The sequence below is a fragment of the Lates calcarifer genome, linkage group LG1, assembly GCF_001640805.2.
Source record: "Lates calcarifer isolate ASB-BC8 linkage group LG1, TLL_Latcal_v3, whole genome shotgun sequence".
Lineage (NCBI taxonomy): Eukaryota > Metazoa > Chordata > Actinopteri > Centropomidae > Lates > Lates calcarifer.
In genome coordinates this window covers 20,388,396-20,412,368 of record NC_066833.1, presented here as the reverse complement: position 1 = coordinate 20,412,368, position 23,973 = coordinate 20,388,396, and the positions used below count along the sequence as shown (strand labels likewise).

The 23,973-nt window shown below is 39.2% G+C and overlaps 2 protein-coding genes across 2 annotated transcripts in view; one reads left to right on the top strand and one right to left on the bottom strand.

Moving 5' to 3' along the window:
• Nucleotides 1-822: 822 nt before the first annotated feature.
• On the top strand, nt 823-23,704 carry tmtops2b (teleost multiple tissue opsin 2b). The gene is given in 5 exon segments (XM_018702454.2): nt 823-1,641; nt 11,121-11,446; nt 16,589-16,609; nt 16,611-16,823; nt 22,307-23,704. Coding segments are annotated over 5 exon segments (1,200 nt in total). The 5' UTR covers nt 823-1,274; the 3' UTR covers nt 22,580-23,704.
• Nucleotides 16,887-23,973, bottom strand: part of st6gal2a (ST6 beta-galactosamide alpha-2,6-sialyltranferase 2a) — a 37,667-nt gene continuing 30,580 nt past the window's right edge. The window contains 2 exon segments of the mRNA XM_018702453.2: nt 16,887-20,829; nt 20,831-20,868. Coding sequence (XP_018557969.1) covers nt 20,620-20,829; nt 20,831-20,868 — 248 coding nt within the window. The 3' untranslated portion in view covers nt 16,887-20,619.

Genomic DNA, 23,973 nt, shown 5'->3' with positions numbered 1-23,973 from the left:
TCACAATCATGAATGAATGACTCAAGCTGGAATTTTGTCTGTAATTGTCATCATTACCTGTAGCAACATGCACACAGCTACACAGCCTCCCTTTTTCTACTTTCAGTCCAAACAACTTATCCATCAAAGCTCTCAGGAGAGCTTTTAGTGTTTACAGATTTTCTATTTGCTACAATCTATGAGCTAATTTATTAAACTAATTAAGTTTAAGCAACAAATCATTTTACACATACTGTGAGGAATTACTGTGTATGAGGAATTAGCATTCAGTGTGCATAAATGCAGTGCCAAAATAAAAGACAGACAGCAGGTAAAGTAAATACTGTTGTTATTAATACAATACATTTAAATTTTCAGAGCAGATGCTAATGAGAATTATCTGTGAAAGGAACATGCACTCGTGGCCTTGATAACGTTGTTTCTACTCAACGTAGCTCTTTCAGTTACTATTTTAATATTGCTCAAACCCTTTTCGGCTTCTAAAGCTGGTCATGGCTTGAGCTACATGGCAGATATTACAATTATTGCAGATGGATTTCAGAGAGAAAATGTGCAGCCAAGGTACAATCTAACCCCGTGATAATTGCACAGCAATTTCAGTCCAGGTGATGATGGCAGCATTTAAATCGAATATGTACTCTGCTGTCGGGAAAAAAAAAAAAGTAAAAAAGAAAGAGATTGAATAAATGAAGGTTCAATTGAAGCAGCTACACCCAGGAACATGCACACCTCCCCCGTGGCCCCTGTCATCTCAATGCCTCATGACGTATGAGTCGCCTTTAAAAGATGCTGGATAGAGGAGCAGAGTGCACTTACAGCAACATCGCTCAGCTTGAATGAGTCTCCTCTGCGCACACGGAATACAATTTATTCAAAAGTAGCAACTTCGAGACGCCAGACTTCCCAAACATAATATAAACAGATGTAAAAGGGTGAGTCTTGTGTAAACCGGGATGAATAATAACACTTAACATTTTAAGGTGAGAAGAGAAGCTGGTGCGCTCACTTGCACGATGCGTTAAGGTAACAGGTGGCACTTTAAAATATGTTTTTTCGCATCTGTGTCTGTGTCAGTTTTATAGGAAGGAATTAGCAGCTACATGCTCTCAACATCAGTGCAGGAACGTGCGTTTTGAACAAAACATGAATTTATCGCGTTTCTAAAGGGATAGACGGCATGGAATAAGACTAAAGGAAGCTGCTTTTCATAAACTTTGCAGCTTAGCAATGTGAAGAACCCACAACGGCTCCAGAGTGAAGACAAGCGCCGATGAATGGACCGCAGGATGTTTTCTGGTCAGGAGAGTCTGAATTACAGCTTCAACCTGAGCGATGACCGGGAGCTGGTGGACACGCCGGCGGGCAGAGGGAAACTCTCCCCGACGGGCTTCATCGTGCTGTCCGTGGTGCTGGGCTTCATCATGACTTTCGGCTTTCTTAACAACTTTGTTGTCCTGCTTCTGTTTTGCAAATTTAAGAAGCTGCGGACACCGGTTAACATGATGTTGCTGAACATCAGTGTCAGTGACATGCTGGTGTGTTTGTTTGGCACCACGCTCAGTTTCGCCTCCAGTCTCCGCGGAAAGTGGCTGCTGGGGCGCAGCGGCTGCAACTGGTACGGCTTCATCAACTCCTGCTTTGGTATGTTCTTTACATTTTTTGACACTTTACAGATGCCTGTCAACATTATTCCAGCTGCTATGTTTTAGTCAGAGAGATATGTATATCTATATCTACATCTATATATGTAAGAAAAGTAGAAAAGATACAACCTGAGCAGCCTGAGATTTGTAGGAAAGGCTTTCTCGGTTTAAATAGCAGGGAAAATCTCCATCGATTTTATTTTCCCCAAATCTAGTTATGTGCTACAGATTACGAGCTGCAGTATATCACTGACTGTGGGGACTGATGAGGATTAGATGCATTTACGTTGTTTACAGCAGAGTATGGCAGTCTCTCCTTACACCATCTGTTTAAAGAGTTTGCAGGGGTGATTGACACAAATTACATTTGTAAATATTCATTTGGGAAAATAATGTGACTGGTGATCAGATTATTCTGTTGCTCGTTTGCTGGCAGATGGCAGTACTAAAGGACAAGTGGTGTCCGAGCAACATTCAAACAAACATTTACGCTTGTTGCTGCTGATGTGACAGTTGCTCTGAGCTGGACAACGGGCATACAACAGAAACAAAGATTCTTGATATTGATGTCTGTCATGTTTATTTTAAAATAATTAGTTTTTGAAGAATTTTGAGTAACATACTGAGGGACTTTGTACAATTGAAAAATCAACTTATCACTGCTCTCTAGTGGACAAACTATGTAATGTGTACTAAATTAATTACTATGTAATTCACTAAATGACGAGAAACCTGCAGTTGGCATTTCTGAACTGAAATTTTTTGTGATTTATCAAGCGACAAATATAACAAAACCATATATCTCTAATAACACTGGCTGATATATCATCCCAGCCAATTTATTGGTCTAGTTCTACTCTGCACTGTTGCCTTTTTCACCAAATACAAAATCATCCACAGAACAGGGACTGCAGTCAGATCAGTACCTGCATTACCCTTTTTATGGCCTCTTATAAGCCTCTTTAAAAAGAAACAATATGATTTTTTTCCTTTTTTTTTTTTTTTTTTTTTGCCTTACTGCAATTGCTGAATGGTCTGGGTAGACCAGACAGAAGACCAGAAGATAAGATAAGATAAGATAAGATAATCCTTATTAGTCCACAATGTGAAATTTACAATAAAAATTGGTGGAGAATGCAGGTTTTTGTGCCTGAACCTAATCAAACTGGGTCCGTTTTATATGCACACATTTATTATTGTAACCATGATGACAATTCAGGGCTATTTCTGGAGATGCTCCCATGGGTGGGACAAACAACCTATACAGTCGTTCAGGATGGAGGGCTTGCATTTTATTGTTCAGTTCATCCACCAGGAGATGGTGCGTAATAATTTAAGAAATTGGATGCACTAACCTTCATAATGTCTTGCTGCTTGTTGCTTAATCACATAACCTTCAACCTTTGGAAAAAAGAAAGACAAAGTGACTCATTAGATGAAAGACAGACATGTCAAAAGTGAATCTTATCACTTCTTGGAGCTGGAAAGGCACTTGTTCTGTCTTACTCTTAGTATGGTTAGATAACTTCACTTAAGATACAAATCTCCTGGGTATATTCTATATGTTTCTCAACAAATCAACAAATCCCATGCAAAGACAAAAACAACAGTGTATTTATCCTACTAACAAGTACTGAATGTATTGCCAAATCCTGATCAACTGTGGCCTAGTCAGCATTTAGACCAACTATAAACTGTAACTGTGACAGAAGCATTACAACCTTAATTTGCTGTTACAAATTCACTTCACAAGTTCTAATTGTAACTTACTTTTAATTATGTTGGTGGGTACAAGTTTCCAAATCAATGCACTGAGCTGAGACCATTCAGGCAAATGCATGTACTGGTTACTCTGCTTGACTCAAATGCTAATTGTGTCTGTTCCATTATAGACTCAGGTACATACTCAGTAGCTACTACTAAGTCAACATATAGTGCAGAACACTCAATATGATTCCAGTCCCAAGCACATTACAGCAAACACAACAGATAGCTCTCTCAGTCTCTTTTTTTTAAAAAAACTAGAACAATATACTTCTTGTTTGTTTTGACAGCCAATCTTTAGTCATCCACTATACATTCATACTGTGACTGACAGAATAGTAATTGTGCCATGTTAATTCACCCCTCTGTTGCCATATCCTTTGACAGTAATATCTTGTTTGTCTGTTTGTTTTCTTATGTTTACCTCTGTTTATTCACTTCCTGTGTTTTGTCATGCCTCACCAAAAAAAGAGAATTTGATGTGGAGGAATTTCCATTGAACTGAAATAATTCCTACTGTGTTTTGGACGTCACTCGGTGTTTATTTTGACTTTGATTTTGTTCCCCTCCCAGGCTTCCCTTCTGTGCCAGTGGTGCACAGTTTTTTCTTTGTTTGGTATAGTATTGAATGTAGCTTAGATGTATTCCATGTTGTTGTTCACCTGCAGACTTGACAAGAAACTCTGAAAAGCTGATGACATATGCATTGACAAGACTCTGATTTCTCAAATAAGCTCATTAAATTCAGGAGATATAATAGAGATATAATCTACATGTATACGTCCATCTCTCAGCCTTCATGTTAGACAAACATTCAATCGGATACTCCTCTGTCCATGTGTCTTAGTTATTATCATTTCTCTTTTTCTTTTCTTCTATTCTTGTTTGACGTGATGTCTATGGATCAAAATACTGTACAGTTTGTAATGTGCAAATGTAAACACACAAAAAAAACATTCACAGACAATTGTGTGTCATTTACAATTGTTGTGCTATACATGAAATAAGTATTTACAGTGCTTACATGTTCACAAACATCCAGCACACTCACCTTGTTCAGTACAGCTTGTTCTCCCCAGCAATGGCCTTGTTAAAAGACTGTGACTTTCACATTTCCATTGGATGCATGCTTACGTTTTAATGTGTATAATGACAAAGGGCTCTGGTTAAACAACAAACAAGCATATTAATGTCTGACTTGGATTATTTATTCCTTCTATAAATACTGTATCCCTTCCACCCTGTTGTCTCTCCTTCAGATGAGATAAAAGAGGGACTGCTTCTACATGTCCTTCCTAGAGCACAAACTCACCATCATATGTAATACCATGATTGAGCACTAATTGGTGTTGCGCCACCGAGGCAAGTTTCAAACAACAATCTAATTTTTTTAAAAAGCTCGCAAAGGATGACATTCATATTGCAGTGAGCACTTAAAACATAGAAATTCCCTTTGGATACTCTAGATATCTCATTTTCAGCCTCAGCGTCATCTCTCATCTTTCTGCAAATCACCTTTCCTGTCTCTTTACCTTTTGAAGATCAATTGCCCGACACCAACATTATTTAGGATGAGTCATGTTCATTCGCTCAATTTATAAATGTAGTTCACTGTAGCTTTACAAATGTTTTCTGAGTGCTGCCTTTGACACACAGCAGGATAATTTGTAATAACTTTGGTACTAGTCATGCCATGACATATTCAAGATGGTGTATCCATGGGAAATATTATTCCTGCTAAACATCATATTGTTAATACTGCACACAGTAGCATACAAGTACTGCTGTGTGTAGGCCCAGCCTAATATAGTGTGTTGTAAGGTCTGAAGTAAGCAGAGTGAGCTGGCATCCTTGTAAAATATTGTGCAAACATGTTAGATTACGGTGTATGTCTGAAAGGGGCTTTTAACTCCAGGGTCCACACTCTTTCATTGCTTGTGAGGGATGTTGACGACAAGTACACGTGTTGGCTCAGACGTGACCTGCTTCCATTGTGGGCACTATGCAGAACATAATATATGAGGGTAGGGAGTAAGGCTCATGCACTTCTAGGCCGTTAAACCTGTAAGTCACAGATTGTTTCATAAAAAATTATTTCAGTGAGGCTAAGCTCAGAACAACAAATAGACTGTTTGGTTGCCTTTAGATTGTCTGTTGGGTTTATCTTAGAGCGAGAGCGACACTAAGGCAGAAAAAATGCTGCTTCAAATGCAAATAATCAATTCCTATCTTTTCCAGCCAGACAAAGAACACTAATGATACATGAGAGTAAAATGAAAGAGTTAATCAGTGGAAGTGTGCTCGCTGTTTTTCATTACACTGAATCAGAGAAACAGATGGTTTTCACAAAAAAATTGACTAGAGCAACATGTTTAGTGGTAATTAGCTATTATGTCCCACCAGAGAGATTAACCCACAAACATTACAAGTAATTGGAATGTTAAATGTTAAAAAGTGTTTCCTAGTTGTATTCTAATCTTGAATTGGTATATTTATCGCAAGCATTATGAGGTTCACATGTTAAAATCCTTGCTCTTAAATCAGGAAAGCCATCAGCAATGTTTTAGCTGTGCAACGTGTCTTCCAATTAGATGGTTAAGAACAGGATGAAAAATTTAAATCTCTGTATTTTTCAAAGGTTAATATGAAGTTCAATAATATTCAGACTAAATCCATATTCATTCCAGATAAACCAATTCCAGGATTAGTGCTGCCTGTCAATAGTGATGATTATCACTATCCCTATTTTTTTGTGATGATTATAACTCTGATTATCACTATTGTGTAATGGTATTCTAGCTCATCTCCAGCTGGTGAATGATCTGTTGAAGTAGGCTTTTGGCATTGTGAGTTAGAAACACATCAAGATATTTAAAAAAATGCTGTAATGGCGTTATGAGTGTAAAATCCTATAATCTTCATTTTTAATGAGACTGCAGGTGTTAATTTCTATGGCCTAATCATCCTTCAGAGTGAAACAGGTGGAGTGAACCTGAACCAGAATCTTTTTTTTTTTTTTTTTTAGCTTAAGATTTTTCTACATTATGGTTTGACTGATCTTTTTCCTCCATACATTAAAACATCCCCCTTTGCACCATTCTTTATTTTCTGGGTTGCTCTAAGACAGGGGCACTGCATTATTTTGTCTTTTGGAGGAATAGTGTATGTATGACATTAAATGAACCCAGAACAGGATCCTCTCCTAAACTAATCAATAAGAAAGAATCCTTGGCTACGTTAGTCTCCTCCGGTATGCAAACAGCAAAGTATGTTACATGTCCTTGACACTGATTCTTAAATGCAAACATCTAAACCAGCAGATAGTAATGTCAGATAGTATGTTTGTTTGTCGTGTGATTACCTTCTCTGAGTTTATCTTTGTAGGACACCCATGGGTGGAGCTGGGATGGGCTTTCAGTCAGTTGTTTGTTATCTGGTCCTGACTGGACCTATAATATATATAAAGAGCAGACATGGCCAGTCTCTCTCTCTCTCTCTCTCTCTCTCTCTCTCTCTCTCTCTCTCTCTCCCTACTTGGCTACCACATGCTCATGCCTGACTCACTCAAGCATACACCACACTACAGACTGTCTGATTTCCAGGTTGTTGTTGTTTTTTTTGTTGTTTGTTTGTTTTGTGTGTGTATGTGTGTGCGCGTGCAAAATAAATTTGCTGAATCATGGTTGACTTGTGTGGGCTCCTCAGTCACTTGTAACAAATGTAACAAGCATTATCTGATCTACTGCCCCCTTAAAGGACTGGGATCATCGGATATTCTTCTTACTGTCAACAAATCCCATGAAAAGTCCAAGGGTTAAGTAATTTCCTAATGCAGTTTGGCACTGCAGTTTAATGTCACTCAAACAGGAGTAAACAGTCAATTTGATAGGGATTATTTTCAGCCATGGAATAATATACATTTAGGACATTACAGAGCAAATGCAACAGTAGAAAAATAAACTCTAGTGCAAATGCTCTTTGTAATGAACAACAAAAACAGAGTAGTCCAAAATGGAGGTTTATGGCACAGAGGAATAAGCTTTGTTGGACTTTGCCTATACAGGTAACACAGGTTTTGGTCTTCTCATGGAATTAGTTGATGACAAAAAGAAAAAGTCATCAGACTTATCCTATACTGATTGGTATACTGATTGGATGATTAAATTCCAATCACCACCCAAGTGTTGTGAACCTACATGAGTTCACAATTCCGCAAGTGAGCTGGGTATACTTAGGTATACTAGGTTTTCAGGAACTTGTGTATTATGAAGTACCAAGTGGGACATTATGCTAACTTTATAGCTCTATGTTTTTATTCTTGAATGTTACACTACAGTAGCTTTGCATGAATCCCTGCACCCCCTCAGTTCAGCCTCTGTCTGAAACAGGCTGTTTTAGCTCCGGATGAGTCCACTCTGTTCTGCTCAGTCAGCTTCTGGAGCAGCGTAAGCAAACTACAGAAACCCAGTGCATATGGAATATGACCATATGATTGATGGAATATATCACAAGCTGATATCTGAAAGTAGAAAAAATGTTGGAAAGATCTGTCTTTTTCTGAGCTGATCTCATTACACTCCTTATAGATTTAGTTTTCTGCAAAATTAAGGTTTTATGGTGAAGCTTCTGCTGGAGAGGCAACACCTCTCCAACACTCTTTTGTGTAAGTGTAGGTGTGATTTCTGGTGGCTCACATCAACAAGGTTTGAAGAGAAGGTGGGGCTTTTATGTGTGGCATTTGTCTGTTCTCTTTGTGCCTCTGTTCTCTTTGTGCCTCTGTTTTCGTTTCCTTCCGAAGTTTCCTTCATGTGTTTCCTCCTACATGTCAGTATACTGTGTGACGGCCTACTTTATAGACTGTTTTATCCTTTTTAGAACATAAGCATGCATTTCTCTATTAGGTGGAATATATTGCCCTCTAAAAATTCAGTTCTTGCCCTGAGAGCTTATTTTAATCCTCACTCTATATTAGAAACAGTAAAAAAGAGGCTTTCAAGCATTTTATTTGTCATGCTTCGAATGGTCTGTCTGTCTGGTTTCAAAAGCGGTGTGTATTTCTTTTCAAGAGGTCCAGGATTTTATGCCTTCTAACTCACCATTCCTTAAATGCCAGATGCAATATTTTGAACTCCACATTACCATCACGTTATGACCACTCCAGTACAAAGGTTTTGTCACTAGTCCTTCCTTGTTTTTGTTGAGTTATAGTGGCAAATATTGGTAACATCATGATGCCATGAAATGGGAGAAAATGAGAGGGGTCAACGGCTACAGAGAGGAAGATATGCATAGTGACAGGTGGATCACAAGGTTGGATTTGGCCAAGGAGTTTTAATTCTTTAGAAATAAATAAATAAATGGTAACTGCTCTAAGCTATCAGTTTGCTATGTTCTGACTAATCTATAGTACAGAAACACAATATAGACCTCACAGCCAGAGGACTCATAACAAGAGCTAGTTCAGTGTATGGGAACCAGTGACATTCCACAGAGGGGATTACAGCTCCACTAAGCTACAGATAAAGAACGCAGAGAAACAATCATTGTAACTGAGAAATTAAGTGTATTTGCATTACCATCACAATCAGCCCAGTAGTTCAAAATCAATCTATATTATCATCCGACGATAACAAATTCCAGAATTAAAACAATTTAACAAATCTTGGATTTTATTCCAACATCTTTTTAATTGTTAGTGCACTCCAGAGCTGGAGAGGTCTAAACAATGTAAGCCTTAGACAATACATGACATATTGTAGTTTGTATTTGAGGTAGCCCACGTACTATCTTTTTTTTTTTTTTTTACTGCTTGTTAAAAATGGAACGAACAAAGGTAGAAATTATATTACATTATCTTTTTACTTTACTGGTGATGTTTTGCCTGAGGCTGGTTGTCCTCAGGCAAAACATCACCAGTAAAGCGTGCTCTAAATTAACTCTAATTTCAGCAAAGCAGCTAAACACACAGGCAGTGTAGTGAACACGTTATTGCAGGCTTTTGTGCTTTAGTTTTTTTAGAGCATGCAGTAATTTCACTGCCCAGATCAGCACATTTCTGCTTCTGTATGTACTACATATATTGACATACATGTCAATCGATGCACTTCAAATGACACGACACTCTGTGACATGATCAGCATGCGTTGTACTCAGGATAAATGAACAGGGTTTTGCAATAAAATGGTTGGATGGACTAGTTTTTTCTTGAGAATCACAATCTAATGAAATGCAGGCATTAATGTTTAAATGTCCTGACTCTGCATTTCTGATAGATTGCTGGGGTTTTCCCCTCAAACCAGCACAGTGGTGAAAACACCGACAGTGTGCACAGAAACAGGACTTCTATGTCACAACTGAGGGTAGCAACTCAGGCAGGGACAACCCAGATGCAGACACAAAGGCAGGCACGTACAGTGAAGGAACTTTGGTGGTGGAACTGATCATAAATACAAAGACTTACTTGCAGACATATGGACATGCAGGTGGCAGGCACAGGTGGGCAGGGAAGCTCAGGTGATTGCAAATGGAGGATATAGAGACAGAAAGAAAGTCTAGGGACATCTGGTGGGGAGATTGAGAGTGGCAGGAGACTGATGCCAAACTAAACAGGGCAGAGACAGGAATGATAAGAGAAGGTATGGTAGGTCCAGGGGAGTGAACAAGAGATCCCTGAGATGAATCATAACATTGTATATAGTATCAGTATACCCACAGTTTACTCCTCTCTTGCTATATTCTGTCTCTTTGGAGCTTCCTGATAATGAGAATTGCTGCTGCATATATTTGGCACTGGTGAATCAAATTCAATTAATTACTCAATGATCAATTATTAAATGAAGTGTCAGTAAAGAAACGTTTCAAATGAAGAAATCAGCTGGTGGCTTAGGAGTGGTTGTTTGTTAAGTCATGCAGTGTGATAATCTATCAACATCTAAATCCTGATTGACTTTATGTTAGATCAGGTACATTAAGACACTTGAATGTCACTGTCACACACATCTAACATCGCACAGTGAGTTGGCTTGGGAAGTAAAATAGATGAGAAGCCCCAAACAAAGCAGAGAATTAATACAGTTTATGTAATACACTAATGCAGTGGCTCTAGAGATGGCACAGTCTGTGAACTGAAATATCTCAACAACTAACAGATGGATTGCAGTGATGTTTTGTACAGACAGTCACAGTTGATGCAGCTGACTTTGGTGATACCCTGACTTTTTGTCACAGTTATTTGTCAGATTGTAATGTCTGTCATGAAATCTGGATCACACATTTATGCACCCGTCAGAAACAATTGTTATCACTGTGATGATCCCTTGACTTTGTTGTTTTTGATCAAATTCCTGCCAAGCTAAAATGTTGGGCATGGTACACATTATACTTGCGAAAACGTCAGCATTTTAGTTTTGTCCTTTGTCATTTTAAACATGTTAACATACAGATGTTAACACTTAGCTCAAAGCTCACAGAACTGCTAGTGTGGCTGCAGACTCATGTTATTTTATTCCTAGAAGAAAGTATTTTTTTTATTTTTAATTTAATTCTATTTTATTTTATTTTTTGATTTATTTTTATTTATTTATTTATTTGTAATGTTAAAGTGCCATATTTCTGGTGGCGCTTTGTTATATGTTTTTGTTTCTGTTAAATGTCTTGGTTAGTCAGATAACTTAGCTACCCACTCTCACTCTTCCACCTCGCTGTCTTTTTCAGGTATTGTGTCGCTGATCTCTCTGGTGATCCTCTCCTATGACCGCTATAGCACTCTGACTGTATACAACAAGCGTGGACCAAGCTTCCACAAGCCCCTGCTGGCTGTCGGGGGCTCTTGGCTGTACTCCTTGTTCTGGACAGTGCCCCCCCTACTGGGCTGGAGCAGCTATGGCATTGAAGGGGCAGGAACAAGTTGCTCTGTATCTTGGACTGCTCAGACGGCCCAGTCGCATGCCTACATCATCTGTCTCTTCATTTTCTGCTTGGGTATACCTGTCCTGGTGATGATCTACTGCTATAGCAGGCTGCTCTGGGCAGTCAAACAGGTAGTGTGTATGTGTATGTGTGTGTGCTTGTGTTTTTGCTGTTTTCCTGTCAGATGTTGAGGGCAGTACCACAAAGTGCTTGAATGTGCCCTCCATTAAAATCTACCTTTTAAGTATTAAACATTGTAGGCTTGGCTTAAATAGATGAAATTTGCTTTTTCACAGAGAATATCAGGTGAATACTTTGAATTCATATCACTTCCATTTGAGTCCAATGGTGTCCACTTTTTAAGGTTAAAAAAATGTTTCAAGACATCTGTAGTACTGTATCACTGAATTTCAGTGCCCAGTTGGGTGCCAGGACAGTAGACTCTTCCTGTGTTCATAGAAGCAGAATTATAATATTCAACTTATTTCTCATAGGTTTCACCCCTTGACGACTCTGCATGCCAAAGGCAGAGCCGAGGGGTCATATAAACAAATCTCTACCTGAGAAAAGCAAACCATAACATGTAGTATTTAATGAGCTTATATAAAATAAGTGAAAAGGCTTGCAGACCCTCAGGAAATTGCACCACCATGGTCCAGATCTTTGTGTGCCAAAGCTCTAACTGGTAGAGACATGGCCTCTCATTCACATCTGCCCCTAGAGGCTGAGGATGAGGCATTTTCAGCAATATTTTGGTCTTCTTGAGGACCATGAAATTCAATTCAATTCAGTTTTATTTATATATTATTTATAGATTTGTACCATACTCTTTAAAATAAGTATTTACAGAGAGAGACCCAACAGTTCCCACCATGAACAAGCATTAGGAGACAGTGGCAAGGAAAAACTTTTAAGAAGCAGAAACCTCAAGCAGACCAGTCATCGCCTCGACCAGTTAGGTTGAGAAAGGGGGGAGGGGGCAGAGAATAGCAAGAGAAGAACATAGAAATACAGCTTCCCTGTTCCATCCTGCTTGGACCACAGAAACAGCTCCTTTATGGTGAGGTAAGGTGATGTATTCCAAAATTGGCACAAGCAACCCAGATGTAGGGTTTGTTCCATCCATTCAAGTTTGCAACACACCTGATAATGTAGTATACCTGAGAAACCATTGAAATGTACCAGCTGGACATGTCCAACCCATGTGGTGCCACATTGGAAAGGTCAATGGCTCCCCGTCAATCATAATGAAATCCTGGGATGCTCACATCCATCTCAGACATCTCTCAGGCAGAGGTGAGAGAAGCTGACAGATAACATGATGTGATGATGTGACATCAACTAAAACTTTCAGCACAGCTACAATGAAGTTTGATTGAAGAACTTACTTGACTAAATACATCAACAGTAAATGTCAGGTTTGGATGACAGTCTATAAATCAAAGAGATATCCATCAGAGAAATGTTAGACCTATGGTTTCCTCTCTCAGCTATTAGACCAGAATGCAGAGCAGCTAGAAGATGTTCACAGACACACACAGATGTTTGTAGCTGGTGAGATACTGTATCTGTGCTTCTTTGTCCATTTTGATTAAAATTTGTGAATTTTAATTGCACCCCTTCATGGGATTGTGCAAAATCTGACAACAAAGTACAGGAAATCATTAGTGCTTTCAATTTTACTGAATCTTCTCTAAATAGTGATTTTTTTTTCCAGCTGATTTATTATGCAAAATAACGGGACACATTAAAAGAGTAATACAGATGTTGCTGTTCCTGCACAGTCTGCACTATGCACTTTGTGGAAACCAATGTGGAAACATTAAAGAGGAGGTTCTTGCTCTTACTAGCCACAGATAACAGATGCAGATACACCATATGATGGAAAAAGAGGCACTACGTATTTTTAAATACATGAAATAAAAGCAGTAGCTTGTAATAGTTGCCCACAAAAGAGCCCAGAGACTGCACTGAGCACAGCAAAAATGATACTATCTTAATAGTGTAAGTGGATCCAGCTCTAGGGACAGCGAGAGGTTATAGAGCTGGACTTTTTAGACGTCTTTTCATCGATCACTGTCATGTAGATCTAAAGTATCCCTGGCAGTGACTGGTGCACTGGGGGTCTGTTGAATTTTAGGGAGTGACTTCACTTGCCTTAAGCAAGATAAATCCTTTGAACTCCCAGTGATTTAGATTGTTTAATCCTGAGAGCAGAGTGAGTTAACAGGGCAGGGGATTATCATAGCATTCAGAGAAAGTGTAAGCCACTTAAATGTCTTCTTGTTTCATGTCATTATAATTGTCATTATAATCCATTGTTTTCTGGGTTTTTTTTCACACTTTACAGTTTGGACCTCGGTTTTTAAAGTGATCTACACATAAAGATTATTAGAATATGACATGTACACACAAACACAGAGGCATAATATACAACCTCTGCCCTTAAGAAGGAAAATGTTGCTGGGCTCTTACAGGCTCTTTCCTAAATAAATCTTTTTATCTGTTTGGACTGACCCCCTCAGTGTCAATAAGCAGCTTTTGCAAAATGCTCTTCACCTACGGTTACCACTGTGTGGGTCACATTAGCAGAAAAGAAATCTGTGAAAAGCTGAAATAGACTGAGAGGGATCTGGATGTGTGTCATATGTCACATACACCCACTGCTTTCAGTTGACAGTCACACACTGGGAGTGTTTTGTAGACTGTGATACAACCAGTTGACGTAGAGAATGAATGAGAAATTCATTTTCTGGTTGTGTCAAGAAGCAGCCAGGCTTCAGCTATTTAAACAAACAAGACAGAAAGCAGTTTCTTTATGTAAAATAAAGAATATATCACAAACCTGCGTTATGTCTTTATAATCAGACCAGGCCTTGATGGTTACAATGAGTCAGTACGTGCACAAACACCTTGTTTAATGCTGCAATGCATTCCCAATATTGTAGCCACCATACATACATTGTGCATTCATTTCATTAGTATTAAAGGGATTATATTTATTTAGATCTTTTGTAAAGGCCGAGTTCACATCATTTCAAGACTATTTTAGAATAATACCTATGTGCCACATGTACACTGATTTTTAAAAGTTTGCTGAAAATGTTTCTAGTGTTTATACTGACTGGAAAACAGATCCCTTCCTTTTTGAGAAATGTTCACCGGTTGACAAAATCCTCAGTACTTTTGCATCCTAAAGTTCTACCAAAGCTAATTTTATGTCTTCATTTGTTGGAGTCACACAAATCAAGGGGATATTTTTCAGAGCAAAATTTCTTTTTTTAAAACTGCATCTGTACCTCAGCTCTCCAGTTTGTTGCATGCTTGTGAAAATCAAACTAACAGCTAATCTCGAGGAAGTTTTAAACGCAACTGGACTTAGTTGTAGTCTAGGAAGACGTTTCACCTCTCATCCAAGAGGCTTCATCAGTTCATGCTCGCACCTGACCAGGCTGGGACTGGTCCAACTAAATTGGTGTGGAGACCCAGGTATTTAACCTCTGTGAGGGCTTTCACAAGACCGATGATGTCGTGGATCCTTTGTGCTCCATGTGCCAACGACAGTCGTTAGGGTGACAGTCGTTGGTAGAAAACATTAGTTTCGACTTCGTTAGTGCCCCATTGTGTTATAATGACAGTCGTTGGAGTCACATGAGGCCATTTGTGAATCGTTGTTTTTCTTAGAGGCCAAATCGTTGAGTCTCCTTGGGAATGGATGAAAGGGCAGCATTGTAAATTGGAGATAGGTGGTGTCTCAGACCTCCTCCTCTGTTGAGGGATGGTTTCTCTACTTTTACATAGATGGCTTCTTCTACTCCTCTTTCAAACCATCTGTCCAAGATGTGGACTTTGTTGTTGTCTATTACTCCCAGATGTCTATTGATCTCCAGATGCAATAGACAGCAGAGTCCAGACCTGAGGAGTTAGCTCTCCTGTGTTGGGCCATGCGTTTGTGTGGTGGTTGTTTTCCTCTACATTGGCGAAACAATGGATCCACAACATCATCGGTCTTGTGAAAGCCCTCACATGTACATGAATATTAGATCTTAGTAAAGTCAGTAATATCATAAGCTCTGGTGTAGGGAGCACTTAGTAGTGTGCACTTGCATAAAGACAGCTGGTGGTTAGACAAGGTTAATGATTACTCAGTAGAAATCCATGAATGTTAAATCCCTTCCTCATCAGTGACAGTCAGTCAGATTAAAACATTTCACCCAAGCGTCAGTGTTACAAGAGAAGAGTGAAATTTTATTTCACACTTGTTTCTTGAATAGAAGTGTATTCAATATGTCCTTCATGAGTAACTGCAATTGAAGTTATATCACCCATGAGCCAAGCGGAGCTCCTGCTGGCTCTGTTCCAGTCAAAACCCTTGTGGTCGTTAAAACTGAGGATCATTTGTGTGAAGTGCACCTGAGTCTAAAATACAGTTATTAACAAGTACTGGGCTCAGTGGACTACATAGAGTATCTGAGTGTGTCATGCAGTGAGCTGGGAGAACTCCCCCCACTTCAATCCAATTCATCTATATTTATCCACATAACAGAAGGGTGAAGGACGGGCTACGATTAAAGAAGAGCCATCTGTGTGTGATGACAACCAAAGAGTGAGAACTTTAATTGGATTAGGATTAAGATACAGCTATAAATATATTTAAATCAAGAGTCTGTGTAAGTAGATTTGTTGAATTTGTTTACTGCTACTAATCTGCACAGTCTAATCTTTCTCTCAGCCTGAGGAAGACCAGTTGTAGTCCAAACATTGTCATGTCTACGTAGAATTAAGAAAAGAATGGGAGCATGATAGCAGCGTGCAGGTATTCATTTATATTTAAATTTGTTTAAATTAAAATTTTTTTTTTTTTTTTTTTTTTAAATAATTGATTTTCTACTGTCTGGAGAGCCTATGCCTTTCCAATTTTACCACCACATAAAAATAATAAGCACATCACAATTAGCAAGGTAGTGACTTTTTTTCCCCCATCACTTTTGTTATTGATGATGATAGAGTGGTGAGAGGCAGGAACAAATGGAAACCTAACTAAATGCATGTGTATTTTCTTCTCTTAATTAGCAACATAGCTTTTGCATTCAGTGATACTTGGAGTTCAGAACATCCCTGAATGCACAAACAAGGAAAGCTTACAGTCCTTATAAATATTTTTCACGTTTTAAGGCCCTTAAGGAGTTTATCAAAACTAATTTAAGTGAAGAGAGCACCTCCACACAGAACAGAATAAACTATAGAAACATTTCTCCTACTCTCACCCACAGGTGGGTAAGATCCGAAAGACAGGCAGCCCGGAGGAGAGAATACCACATATTGTTTATGGTTCTGACCACAGCTGCCTGCTACCTGTTGTGCTGGATGCCTTACGGTGTTGTGGCCATGATGGCAACATTCGGCCCACCCAACATCATTAGTCCTGTGGCTAGCGTGGTGCCCTCACTACTGGCAAAGAGCAGCACTGTCATCAACCCCCTCATCTATATCCTTATGAATAAACAGGTGAGTCAACAATAGGTGTTTTGTTTTTTGTTTGTTTGTTCTTTGTGTTAAAATCAAGGACAATTTGACATGACCAACAGCTTTATTTACACAGTAAAAAAAGACAAATTACAACAGCTGAAATCATACAAATGGTCTATTTAAATATTAATTCAAGTGTAATAAGAGGAGAATTCACTGACAAATCAAAGTCAAGAAGAACACCCTAAGGCTGTTGGGAGTGAAAAATGACATTCACTCTTACCATGTTCAGTTACAGATGCTTCTTTTTCTCTTCCTCATTTTGGGAATGCTGCAGCAAGCTGCAGGAGGGAAATGTAGAAAAAACAATGTGGTGCAGCAATTCCCGCAATACTGAATAAAAACAAGACGTGAAAAACAGGCCTCAAGAGAAAAGAGCACAGAGACAGAGGCTGAGAGAGCAAAACATAATAAACAGTGTCTCCAAACATGTTTTCTAAGCTCTTTCTCATCACTTTACCACTGGTCAAACAATAAAGTTAATGTCAAGCTTCACTACAACATCCTGTATTTAATACCGGCAGTAAAACTGTAGTATTGAAGGAGATCCGAAATTCTATTAAATTCCATCTCAAGCGTCCCAGAGAGATGCAATAGCACATAAGAGGTCTTGCTATTACTCAAGTTGTCATTCATTCTCATGACAATTCATTGTCATGAGTTTAACCTGCCCAGTGGAGACATAATTAAAAAGGGAATTTGGCACTATATTTGGCAAAATATTATATAAGATGCAAAGATGAATTTACCAGAAACCATCGCACTCTCAAGTGCTTCCAGGGAATTCATGATAGCTACACTGCAGCTCAATGTGATTTCCCTAACCACAAGCATGCATTAAAATCTGTTTTAACACCACTTAAGAAAAAGAAAATCCTATTGTACAATCGCCTCTCACAACATTAACGACAATGGTGTCTACTTGCAGCACAGTACAGCACAGACAGTTTAAGACTCTTAGCCCTGATCTTGACTTGCATGCTCTGCGCACTGGAAAGTGATCAAAGTTATTAGAAATATACATGTACAATATGTCCAGGGTTTCTGCACCTTCAGTGTGTTACAATCACAAGCACTAAACAAAAAAAAAAAGAAAAACCAAAAAAAAAAAAAAAAGAGGAAAACCTACCGCAGAGCTAAAAACCTGCACGGTTTTAAATGAACACTGGAATCTCCTTAAGTTTTAAAAATGATTTCTTCAGTCTATTTTTTAAACCTCTGTTACAGTCTTCTAATGGTTGCTGACCTTACTGGGGTCCTCGTTCCAAGAATCTTCAAATAACATGCCATATATTCAACTTGAAACTGGGGCTGGGTATCAAACCTTTGTACGTTCTGCATTCTGAACAAAATGTGTCCAAAGCATCAAGTATCAGAAACTGTCAGGTGGGCCTGGGCGATATATGAGACCATTTGTCAGCTGCTAGAAATATCAATTTCTGTTCCCTTCCTACTGAGACGGCTACATCTTCAATATCGTAGGAGCATTGTGGGAGCTGCTGCACATCAATGAGGAGAACTGCTTTTCCGGCAATATTTGATTTGCAAAACTTTGCATCAATGTGATGAAACACTTTAGTCATGTATGTAATTCACTGAATTAGTTATTATCAGGTAGTTATTTAATCAATACATAGTTTCTCAATCGAATTTCAAAAGAAAATTACTCATTAATCATGATAAACAGTATATCAGTGTTGCAATATAAAATAGCATAATAGAAGGTTTTTTTTTTTTTTTTAAATCTATATCGCCCACCCCTACTGTGAAGTATTAAAAATTGGCACCAAATATTTGGTCAAATGCTTGTTTCTCCCCTTTAAGGTAGGTTATAGTTGTTACAGTTGGATGATACCAACCCCAGAATCATCTACATACTACCACTAGTCCTACTACCAAGACAGAGCCACCATTTTCTTCAACATCCATAAGACTATTCAAAGCAACATCTCTGTGACAAGTTTTCACATCTTATACTGAACCACAAGCAATGGCACAAGCACATTTTGTAAAATAGCACATTTAGTAATAAAAATCTCTGTTATAGGCAAGATTTTTCTGACTGCATGTGAGCAACAAAAAAAAAAAAAAAAAAACACAACTGAACAAACCCAGCCCACCCCACCCCCACCAGCCCTCTTATCCACACTGAGCTAATACATCTAAAGCTTGCTGCAGATGTAGCACTGACTCAGTGTAAACATAAAAATCATCCTAGCCAGAGACAAAGCAAATCTGATGATATTACTGGTTCAAATTCCTCTTTTATAATCATCTCCACTCTGAGCTGTGTACGGGTACAAACCAATATCAGAGGATTCAGAAAATATGAGACATTTATAGTTGTAGGAAATGAGCTTCATGCTGTTACATGACAAAGAAATAACCCTAGCAATGGACTGCACATAGGCAGACTAGACTGCAGTAGTGAGATCCAGGAAGGGTTTGGCCATTCCACTGCTGTGGTAAAATTACATTCAATTAAGAGTAAACTGACCGTCAAAAACAGGGGCTGGTGATTGCTGAGGCAGAGCTGAGAATCCCCTGATATACTTCAGCGATATCAAGTGCTGCACACCTCACACGGCAACTGAACTCCATGGTACTGCAGTCCTGCCACAGTATGTACTGCATGTATCTGAACAGTCACAAGGCAACCCGAAGAAAGTGTTCAGTCGACCACCAGGCACAGGGTTACGGCTGTTCTAAGCACCTGTTGTTTTCTGTTGATCCATTTTGGCCCCATTTACTTTGATTTAATTACACCCTCTGTAAAACAAAAGAAAAATGTTACTATAGGTAGAATTACTCCTAAAAAGGACAAGCAGTGCCTTCCTGTGAGCTTTTTACTGAGAGACAGGCTTTTTGACACTGAATGAGGAGTCATCCAAAACATGTGAGCATGTACCACAACCTAGCAGTTGTGAATTAGCTAGCACAGGAAAGTAATTAGTTTTCAGCGTAACAACATCAGTAGTGTGAAATAAACCCCTTGTGACAAATACACAACTTCTGATTTCACAAGATATCAGAGGAATGTCAAACAGGAACACCCGCAACAGAGCAATGAAATGTACAGTAATATGACTAATGTGACAGCTTCACCTTGTTCTCTGTTGAGACGCTAAATCTGCTTTTTTTTACACTGTGCATTCTACTACATATCTTGCTGCTTTATGTAAGTAATTGAATGTGTGTGTGTGTGTGTGTGTGTGTGTGTGTGTGTCAAAGTGTGTTGCATTTGTGACATTCAGCACGGATGACTTCTTTGCTTATTCACAACCCTTTGGACCAGTAAAAAAGAAAATCACAAATATCCACCGTTGTAAACAGTGGTATTTCCTTTAAGTGGAGAACCACCCATACTACTGAAAAACACTGATTTTACACCACTGAAACACATCCCAGTTATTGAAAATTCACTTGACTATCTAAAAACATTGATCTGTTGCTACCCTAGTCAGCTCCACAGCTAACGTGGCTCAGCTAAAGCAGAGAGAAACATCTTTTTCGATACCATCCTAGAGACTCTTCCTGGGAGTCTCCGGTCTAGTAAACCATCTTGATGAAGACAAGTTCTTTCAAAAGCCTTCACGTTGATCCCTCCCTCGAGGGGTATGGCTTATGTTCTTCATGGGTCTAATTTGAAACTTGTAAGTTTCAACCTCCTTGTCTCCAGTGGTTTTATTGCACCTCTCCCTTAGTCAGCCAGAAAAGGCCAGAGTATGTGTGTGTGTGTGTGTACGTTCAGGCTCAGAGAGTCAGATCTCATGTCTCAGATGTCACAGTTGACGGTGCTGAAGCCTGGGAGAGTGACTCGTCCCCGCCTCCTGAGGTCACTCTTGGGGCCTGTGTTGATCCGCTGGATCAGGCTCTTCTCGTACAGGAGGGGATGGTAGGCACCCAGTGTACAGGCAGCATCATAATAACGCTCGTGGTAGTGGCACAGGTCTGTCTGCCTCATGGAGGGAATGTACTCATACACAGTGCACCTGCTCGCACAGCGCCATCATCAGGAGGATGCCTGTGATGGAAACAAAGAGAGAGAGGGTCAGGTATTCACATTCAAATAATCATCTGACTCACTTTAAAACCTTTTGTTACTCTCAACTGTGGTTAGCATTAAAAAAAATCATCGCCAAAAAGGTTGGTGGCATCTACAAGCCTCTAAATTTCAGCATCTGCTGCACGTGCTCTCTTGGGAAAAGCTTTTATTATTAAATCTCCACTGGATCCGAGCAATGTCAAAAGTCAAGGACTGTGGTTAGCCGTTGCAGTTCTCAAGTATAAATAAGATTATAAGTGCAAATGTGAAGTTCAGTTGTGCTGAAAAAGACAGAGTGCATGTTCAGCAACTCCCCGCCCCCCCTTAGATAAAGATAAAAATACAGAATTGAATACATAATATATGAAGACAGTAAATTTTCCTGCCTCAGCAGGCACTGTATGGTATCTGACATACACTCTGATATGTTGCCAACAGAGAGAAATCAGCCCCCTCATACACCGAGTTACCTTTGTTTTTCATTCCACTTTCGCTTTGTACTCTGCCAATGATTTCTATTCATCATTTTCTCCTTGGTTATTGTTATTCTGCTCACAGCTGTGCTCTTTCTCCATTGCTGTGGGCATGCGCTGGAAGCCAGTCATCCAAGTACAGTTTTCTTAATAAAATCCATACTTAATCCTTCCTAAAATTAATTTTGGAACAATTATCAACTGTAGATCAGTTGTAAATAAAATCTCATCAACTGCAACTTGTATTAGACCTGTTTACTTTATGTCTCATTTGCCTTTACAACACAGGTCTAAAAAAAACCAGTGGAAATGAAAATGTTTTAAACATGTTTGTACCTTTGCATAATTATAATTTGATAATTTTTACTGCACTTATTAGGTACGCCCACAGAATCATCACAATCAAGTAATGACCAAGTAAGCATTAAAACAAAGGTGCCCTCACAAAAATTAACCCTAAACAACCCTAACTCTTTAACAGTCATGTCCCATTTAAGTGCAGGCAGTCAGTGTTTGAAAAGTTCTGCCTGGAATTGCACAAATTACTTCTGATGCAACAGAAGTAAAAATTGATGGGACTATGATTCATTCCCTCACAAATATGCAGGAAACATAGATAAAAAAAACTACAAGCACTTATATTTCAGGGAACAGCTCTCAGACCTTTCCAGTTAATGTGTTAAATGACCTGCAAGGTCAAACTCGCCACTAAGTGTAAGAAGCCACATTCTCTACTCTACTGCCAGTGCAACAGGCCATTTGGGGGCTATTCGCAAGCATCGCTACTTGTTGACTCTGAGGACATGAAAGTGCACTAAGGCATCTCTGAATAGAGTCTCTCTGGCAGTGTAAAACAAAGGCCAGTCCACTCTGGATGTTTCAAAGTTTGGTGGTGGTGTATTAATATTATTTTCACATTGTCCTTCTTTCCCTCTCCATCTCAGTTCTACAGGTGTTTTCGGATTCTGTTTGGCTGTGATCACCAGTCGGCGGGGAACGGCAACAACTCAGTGCAGTCCAAGACTACGGTGATCCAGCTTAACCGCAGAGTCAACAGCAACATGGTGGCCTGCACCGCCCAGATCTCCACTGATGCCTTCAACCAGTGCTGCAGCACGCCAGCCAGCAAGCAAACAGCCCCCCCAGGGTCATCTGAGACTGACTATACTCAAAATAACTGGACAAGACACACTGTCATGATGAATAACTCTGCTTAATAGCTACACTTAGCAATGTGAACTACAGTGAATTGTGGGCCCCAAGCCTGATGCATTTAGACACTAAATGTATTTTTTGTGTGAGTCTGTGTTTGTACGGAATCTTTCTTGTGTCCACTCACAGTTTAGGTTTTGTTTACATGTTTACATGTGAAAGATAACGAGATGGCTCTAGAAATACAGTTTCACACCATATGGCCAAATCTGATCATTACCCTTTATATGTGACTCATTCCTGAAGCATGGACATTAATATGTGGCAATAAAAGCCTGCACCTTTCTGAGAAGGCTTTTTGTAAGATTTTGGAACCTGGCTGCAGGTATTTGATCCCATAAGCCTGACTCACTCACACGTTCCAGTTCATCCCTAAATGTGTTTGATGGGTTTAGTTCAGGGCTCTGTGCAGACCAGTCGAGCTTTTCCTTACCAAATTCAGGAGCATAGTCTTTTCTCTCTTACTTTCCTCTATGGGGCATTGCCATGTTGACACAGGAGAGGACCTTCCTCAAATTGTTGCCAAATGTTTGATCATTTTTATGAAATTAACTATCAATTTTATTATCACCTAAGCTTATTTTATGTATGCAGTAGAAACAGGGTAAACATGTTGTGGAAAATTGCCTCTACAAATAAGTGGAATATTCAAGGGTTTTATGGTTCCTCAAAATTCTTGTTTCTACTCAGCTATAATGTAACTACAATAAGTTGAAGGTTGAACATTTCCATTTTTATTCATATACATTATGATTACTAAAATCCAGCATGTTTTTTTTTTTCATCCATTTTTTTCTTCAAATGAAAATCTTTGTGCCTATTCTCTGTTGCTATTCAGTCAGTTTGTCATTGTGCTGCTGTAAACACCAAGGATAGTCAACCATAGATTTGTGCTGCAATCTGTGTCTAAGTGGATTGATGGTTTTGTCATTTTACTTCTGTCTTTCTGTACTCTTACTCCAACCTCCACACTGCTCTGACTGACCATATCCTGCATTCAACTTTGAACTTGTATGTACACAAAGTTAATAATTTAGATCTGAATGTGTCAGTTTTGTGTCTTTTGATATGGTTACTTTGTGTTGCATGAGTTTGTTGGGTTTTTTTGTACATTAAATATCTATCAGATATCATGGAGAGAGACAGTTACTTAAGAGCTCTACCCTCTCTAGCAATGACTGGTCACATCTGTAGTCTCACTGGGGGCAAAGAAGAAGAACTGTGGACATAGCAGACAGAGACAGGAGGCCATGGGATGGGGGCAGAGGGCCAGTGAGACAATCGCTGACCACTACAGCCACGACAGGTTAAGGGAAGGGGACTACAAGGAGAGGTTTCCCCCGTGCCAGGAGGAGAGAGGTCAGTCTGAAGTGGGAGAAAAGCTGTGATGCTTCACGAC